This window comes from Nicotiana tomentosiformis, chromosome 10 (assembly GCF_000390325.3).
Source record: "Nicotiana tomentosiformis chromosome 10, ASM39032v3, whole genome shotgun sequence".
Classification (NCBI taxonomy): Eukaryota; Viridiplantae; Streptophyta; class Magnoliopsida; order Solanales; family Solanaceae; genus Nicotiana; species Nicotiana tomentosiformis.
In genome coordinates, this window is record NC_090821.1 from 50,754,522 (window position 1) to 50,762,239 (window position 7,718).

The window sequence follows — 7,718 nt, forward strand, 5'->3', positions numbered from 1 at the left end:
CACGCCGCAATAGACTTTATAGGCTTTATATTAGCGCTTGGGCAGGACCCGTCCCTCTGGAGTCTGACATACCAACAGTGAGAGCAGGTACATTGATATATACACGTGCTTTGGTGAGGGGCATTGATGCCAGGTACCCGTACAATGTTAAGTGATTGTGTGTGTGATGAGTGGGCAATTGAGATAGACAGATTGAGTACTCTGAGAGTGTGAGTACCTGGGAATATCATTGTGATACCATATATTTGACGTGCATAATTTACATGTAGGCATAGAGATGTACCATTCCTCATGATACTTAACATGTTCTTATTAGTGTTGGCCTTTAATTATGAACTTGAAAGCATGTCTAAATTTCTGTATCATGAACGAGGTGAATATGGAAGTTTTCTTTGAGTTATTTACTATTATTGTTATTATCTTACCTGTATTGTCATTATATTGGTTCTGACTTTATTCTTGTGAGCTCGTCACTACTTTCACCCCAAGGTTAGTTCTGTTACTTATTCAGTACACGGAGTTGGTTGTACTCATACTACACTCTACACTTCATGTGCATATTCAGGTACATCTGGACGCGGTGATTTCTAGATCTGTACTGGTAACTGCTTGGAGACTTCATGGTAGTTGCTATGACGTCCGAGACCTTGACTCTCTTTCCTTTTATTTCTTCAATACTGTTCTATTATTCAGATAGTTGTATTAGAGTTTTGGTTTATGTCGATATTTAGTAGTGCTCATGTACTCGTTGACACCAGGTTTTGGAATGGTTATAGTAGAGTTTCAGTTACTTTTATCTGATATTTATGAAATTTTCTGCGGTTGAATTTATTAATACATGTTTCATTCAAATGTTTAGCTGTTATGTAATTGTCGGCTTGCCTAGCAAGTATATTAGGCGCCATCACGACAAGTTGGGATTTTGTGTTGCATAAATATTAATATTATATTTTGTAAGATAAATACAGTATAAACAAAAAAAAGATGAAAAAATAAAAAAAAGAAAGAAGAAAGGCCTCCTATTAAAATTTGACTTTATGCCACGAATTTTATTAAGACGTCCTTGGGCTTATTATGCTAAAGGGACCACCATTATTTCTTACTGTTTAGTCAATAGTTCTTACGTAATTGTGTACAGTTGCTTTTGACAAATTAACCATAATCTATCGTGCCATTCCTGTGATGCAACTTAGTTTTGTTTTGCATGTTTGTTGAGTAAATTTGCATATACAGATGAAATAGACTATATATAAAACTCTATATCGAGCTTGGGCCCGTGGTGGCATGGTTTACACCATCTAGTAAAAGAATACGTAAAAGTAAATACATTTCTAGTGAATGCATGACCAATTCTAACCCATTCACCCTAAACCTTGCATTCTAAAATAGTATCCTGAAACCCTAAACCCCTCCGCAACATACACAGATCTTTTCCGCAAGAGGCTTTCTTGCCGCCGGAAGTAATCGAGAATATACTTGTGGAGCTGCTAGTGAACTCACTACTGAGATTCAGAAGCGTTGCCAAGCTATGGGAGGCCACTATCAATAGCCCGAAATACATCTAAGTGAAACCCAACGTTGATGTCAAACTTATTATGAAAGCGGTCTCTCCTTGTTCTGCATTGATTTTGAACAGAAACCCAACCCAACAGGAGCAATTTGACCACCCACTGAAGCAGTCGCAACAACCATCAATGCCGGTGAATTCTTGCAATGGTTTGGTTTTGATGAAATTTGATAATTTATATGCCCTGTTATAATCCATCCACTAAGGGGTTCTGTAGATTGTCGGTTTGTAGCATTTGGGTAGGGGTAGAAAATTTAATCCTGCTAATTTAGGGTATGATAGCTCTACAGAGGATTATTAAGTGGTTCAAATTATCAAAGGCTTGGGCCTGTGTGGGCGACAATGGTTTATAGTCTGAAGCTGGATTCATGGAAGAAACTTGAGGATTGTCTATACAGTTTCAGTGATTCTGGATTATTTTTTAGAGGTGTATTGTATTGTATTGTATTGGAGGTACGAGTTTTTTTGGCAGGAGGACTTTTGTAGGTTTTAATCTTGCAACTGAGAGATTCGATTAGTTGACATTTTCTATTGGTGGTTCATCTTCATCAAAAAGGAAAAAGAAAAAGAAAAAGAAAAAGAAAAAGAAGAAGAATCATGAGCCTTTTGGTGATCCATTGGTTGTGAGTTTGGCTGTGTTGGGAGAATGTCTTTCTTTGATTTGTTCATATGCTAGGAGATATGGCCATAACCACTTAGCGCATGTCGTGATATGGACGATGAAGGACTATGGAAGCAAATAGTCTTGGGTGAAATCATTTCATTTGGATATTGGAGGTTGAGGGTGCAGTGTTGTGAAGCCAAATACATATTTATCGAGTGTCAAGGAAGTCCTTCTGCATATCAACATGTTTAGCAATGAGAATTCTTGCTACCTCCATAAGCTCATGTGGTGTAATTTGGAAAATTCCTCACACGAACGTCTCGAGATTACTGGTGAGATTTTTAGCCGTTTTAAATTCTTTGTCTGTTTGCGAACCCTTGTTCCCGTATATGGAGGCGGAGGTGGTAATGGAGATGACGACGCTGGGGCCAACTCAGGATAGATTGAAGGTAAGTTAAACGAGCATTTTTTTTTTTGAAATGGTAACAAATTTCATTGATATATAAATAAAGTCTCAGTGCCTAGATAGTGTTGAGAAAAAAGGTCCCTAGTTATATTTTTATTTTTATACAGGGGTACATCATTATATTTTAACAAAGTGGGACTTATGAACAATAATCACATGTTTTCTTTAATATGTCACAACTGTATTTGAATTAGTGTTGTATATCAAAGTCTGATGTCTAAAATTTTGCAGTCGAGATTGTCTTATCTTAGTTGGCATCTTGTTCTAGTTGTCGAATCTGGCCTTATCGATTTACAAGTAGTACCATATTTTGATTGTCAATTGATAAATGGATTAAACTGAAGGTACGATGACTGGTTGATTGGTGGATAATTAAAATATTAGTTTATAATATTTTCGAAGCATGGTTAATGATTTATTGGTCTCTGATAAGGATACTCGCTATTCTTGCCGTGTTGGAAGTATAAGCAACACTTTCACACGCTTCTCTTTTGCTAGTCATGCTCCACTTCATGATCTCACCTCTTCCCATTTATTTAGGGTAATGACAACGCTATCGTAATCTTGCTCATTCTCTTTTCTCTTGCAAAGTTGATTCTACAGTTATCCTGAAATCATGGGAGTTGCAACAGAAGTCCTTCAATTACTTTATGTTATGCTTTGTTTTCAAATTAACTTCTTAAGATTAAATATCTTGTGAAAAATATATAGTCGAAAGATTATTTAGGAAAATCTGAGAAAGTAATGAGGGGAGATTAGAGCTGTCACTTGGGATAACCAAGCGAGTAAAAAGAGTCCCTTGTGGATGAGGGAGTGCATGGTTTGAAATGCTTTCTATTACAAACAATGCTATTGATCAGGCTTGTTGTCATGTACAATTAATGCCCATTCTCCTCCCTTTCTCCAAACCAAACTCCAAATTCCTCTTTTACGAAAATTGCAGTTTACCTGTTTATGCTTATCTCTTAATACCGTTGATCACGATAAAAATTGTCCTTGTAGGATTACTGTTAAGTCAAAGAAGGGAGGACGAATAGAGAAGCTTGTTCATTCTTGTTCTAGCTATTTTATACATGTATATCTATAAAGAGAGACTTATAAATAGTGCAGTATCTGAATTTTTACTTTTGCTTCTGCAAAACAAATAGTGATTCTGGTTGGAATATCCTTTCATGTAAGTGCTTTTATGCTATTTGTTATATAACTCTGCAAACAACCAGATGAAGTTGGGGATGAAAAAACTAGTAAGCTTTATGAATCTCACGTTTTGCATGGCCAATATTTTGCCTTCTGTTTTTAGTGTCACGAGTTCATGATTCTTTTCAGAAATTTTAGGGGTGGGGATGTTTCATTCAAGTTGGAGATTATGTTAAATATTGCTTAAGAAAACTCAAACTAGGATTAACTTATGCCTCTAGAGTAGTACTAACAGCCTCGTTCACCTAAAATTGACCATCAGTTGGGCCTCCTCTAGCTGCTGCATATCACAAGCAGCAACACACTCAGATTTTCCAATCACTTGAGGCATTGTACTGGAATTTATTTTTTTTGCTTTCACCAGAAAAAGCAATTTCTTTTAATTTACTTGATTTTATCCAGTTGGAGAAATATTCACTTGTTCACACTTGCATTCAGCTGTAGGATCAAATAATTAATCATGTCCATTGCTGAACTGATGCTGCTGACTCAAACTTAGATTCGAGTGTAGCCTTGTAATTTTGAATATAATGTTGAGGTAATAGGTATTTCTGGTGTGGTCTATAATATGCTTTGACGTCTAGGATTAGAGGATCTAAATCAACAAGTTGCATATTGCTTGTTTCGTTTGAACCCAAACTGTTGTGACACACCTTGTCCTACTCACTTCCTTAACCTTAATTTCCCTTATATTTCTAATTGACAAGGTTCCTGAATTCACTCCTATGATATTCTATCTGTTGTTAACATCCGAAACAGGTCTATTTTCTTTTGGTTCAGGAGACATTTGAGATTGCAGGCATCACTAGAATTTAGAAATGCGACTATGAGCCTTGCAAAATTTAGGTATATGCCGTTTGGGAACCATTGTTTATATTTAGGTATATGGTTTTTATGTTATGTGAGCGCCTAATTTTTTATTATAATTGAATTTTTTCCCACTCATCTCATCAATACATCACTTCTCACTCCATCTTTCTCGCTCTCATCTTCCCATGCGTGTCCCATTCTACTTTCCTTCGCTCCCCACTTTCCCTTGTCCCTCACTCCTTGTCCCCATGCTTGTCCCCCACTCACAACCCATATTCTACTCACTCACGTTTTCACCATGGGAACCAGCTGGAAACTCCAACTCAAAAACGCAACAAAACAACCTCAAAATACCCTGTAAAACACCAAAAAAAGTCCATCCAAGAGGGCAGCAAAATTAGGTGCGAAAATAGTCCAAAAAGCAACAAAATGCAGCAACAAATCACCAAGAAACGCTGCCAGTTTCCGCCCTTCAAACATCAATGAAACCCCAGCTGAAACCACCAAAAATTCAGCCATGAAAACCAACAAAACAATACCCCTTTATAGCTAAAAATCACTCAAAACAGAGCTCAAAATGCTGCCAACTCCCCCATTAAAGCAGCTTCAAAATCCAGCTAAGAAAATGTGATCGAAAGCTTCACAAAAGAACAGCATGAACACTGCCTAAAATCAGTCGGAAACAACCTTAAAATGACCTCAAAACAAACCCCAATAACCAGTAAAATTTTAGCCGCAAGAGGCTCAATCTTTGGTTTGCTTCGCCGTCGAGCTTCGGACTGTGGTTCTGTCCGCATTCAAGTTTGGCCAACGTTCTTTCTCACTAATTCCATACTTGGAGATTTCTTGAATGAAAAGTGAAGTTTGCATCTATAAAAGGTCCTTTTCTTTTATATATTTTCTGCATTTCCTCTTTAAAGTTTGTTTATTTAAGCCATTAAATGTGTGTTGCTTTAATTTTCCCGATTTACCTATTTTTGTCATATTGTGACATTTTAATATTGTCAACATTTAGTGTAGATCTGAAGGTTAATTGATAATTGTTTTGAGTAGTTGATTCGTTGGGGTTGAATTAAGGTAGTTAGGACTTGATTTTATTGATTTCATTCGAATGGGCCATATGGTGTATCTTTGATATAATGGGCCGAATAGTTTAGGTAGAAGTAGATATAGGTTTAAACATGGAATTTTTACCTCCTATAGCAAAGGTTAACACCTTATTTATTTTAAATAAATATCATTTAAAAAAATTATATTCTATAACTACCTTTTAATGTTTATAGCAAAATATCTATTTATGGTTACCTCCTACCCTTAAGCCATTATATACGCTATTTATTATTTTTCTATCTCCTTTTTCAGATTTTTCTCTCACATAATTACCGTATTTGATGTAAACTTCTCTCTCCACGTTCTCTCTCTCTAATTTCATACACGCCATTCTCTTCCCCCATTCCCAGAAACCACGATTTTGCAACTGAAAATCTTTCTCACCCACATCGCCTAGCGCTTCCCCATTCTCAGTCACCACACTAATTTCATACACGCCATCTGCATTGTCTCTCTCAACTTTCATTATTTTTTGCTACAAATAGTTGTGGTAAATATTTAACTTGTTAGAATTCGCTTGTAGTTTGTTTATTCTGTTTATCTCTACTAATTTTTTATAAACAATAACCATTGTTATTGTATTCAACAGAAAATTTGAGATTTTCTCTCCAATGGCTGATTCAACATCCCAGAAAAGGGTTACCAGAGGTATACCCACCAAAGTACTCAATTTCGATGGGCCCTCTTTCTCTTTGCAAATCACTCAAGTGGAATTGGAATTTGCAGGTTCAACAGCAAATACAGCTGCAGAGAGGAGAATAAAAATACGCAATGACACATTGAAAGAAGCCCAAGTTGAGAAATCTTCGAAAGAATCAACACTTCCCGTTGCGGAAAAGAGAAAAAAACCTATGGATGATGCTTCAGGTGTCAAGGGAAAGGAGGTCGATGCAAGAAATAGCTCGGATACACGGGACGAAAAGGTAATTGTTGATGTATCAATATGTATTTGAGTCCTCATACATTGAGTATTACCTTCTCCAATGGATTTCTATTATTGTATGTTATTGTATTTATATGTGTACAATAGTGGATACATAACTTCCTCTTCTTATTTGTTAATTTGATTTATATGTATGTTGATGTATTCATAAGTATTCAAAATTGCCTTCACTGTATTTATACTTGTTACACTGACTTTTGCATATCGTATTTAAATGTATTCATAAGTATTCAAAAATTCCATCACTGATTTGTACTTATTACAATGACTTTTGCATGTGTGTATGTAGATGTATTTATATATATACAAAATTTGGCTTCACTGATTTGTGCTTATTTATTCTCGTGTCTTTTGCATATTATATTTAGATGTGTTTAGATGTATTCAAAAGTTCATTCACTGTATTTGTACTTATTATAGTGACCTTTGCATATTGTATGTAGATGTATTCATAAGTATTTCAAAGGTGCCTTCACTGTTTTTGTACTCATTACAATGACTTTTGATTGTTGTATGTGGATGTATTTATATGTATACATCTATTTCCATCACTGATTTCTTACTCATATTACTGTCACGACCCAAAATCCTAACCTGTCGTGATGACGCCTATGTCGATACTAGGCAAGCCGATAATCTCGATAAACCACTATTTTTCTTAAGTTTGAATATACAATAATTTAATAAAATATAAAATCCCATAAATACTTACACGAACACTCCTCAAAATCTGGTGTCACTAAGTACATGAGCATCTAATATCGATACAAATCTGGAACATAAAGTCTATAATAGTCTAAGACCAAAATACAGTAAATATGGAGATAGGAAAAGAGAGACAAGGTCTGCGAAACACGCCAGCTACCTCTGAATCTCCTGAAAATCAATTTCGCGAAATGATCAACACCCGCTATGTCCGGGAACACTTGGATCTGCACACAAAGTGCAGGGTGTAGTAAAAGTACAACCAACTCAGCAAGTAACAATAATAACTAAGAAACTGAAGATAATGACGAACTAC

The 7,718-nt window shown here is 35.8% G+C and overlaps 1 protein-coding gene across 3 annotated transcripts; it reads left to right on the forward strand.

Annotated features, from left to right (window-relative positions):
* The first annotated feature begins 1,277 nt into the window (after positions 1–1,277).
* LOC104120383 (uncharacterized) lies at positions 1,278–6,889 on the forward strand. Of its 3 annotated transcripts, XM_009632136.4 has the most exons (4): positions 1,278–2,620; positions 4,594–4,680; positions 6,344–6,402; positions 6,481–6,889. In XM_009632136.4, the coding sequence occupies exons 2-4, from the start codon at positions 4,661–4,663 to the stop codon at positions 6,705–6,707; spliced, it is 306 nt and encodes a 101-aa protein (XP_009630431.1). In that variant the 5' UTR covers positions 1,278–2,620; positions 4,594–4,660; the 3' UTR covers positions 6,708–6,889. The 3 variants fall into 3 exon arrangements, 2 of the variants coding, with proteins under 2 accessions (XP_009630431.1, XP_018634620.1); XR_691637.4 differs by lacking the exon at positions 4,594–4,680 and having other exon boundaries at positions 1,279–2,620; XM_018779104.3 differs by lacking the exons at positions 1,278–2,620; positions 4,594–4,680 and adding an exon at positions 4,709–5,523.
* Positions 6,890–7,718: the final 829 nt, after the last annotated feature.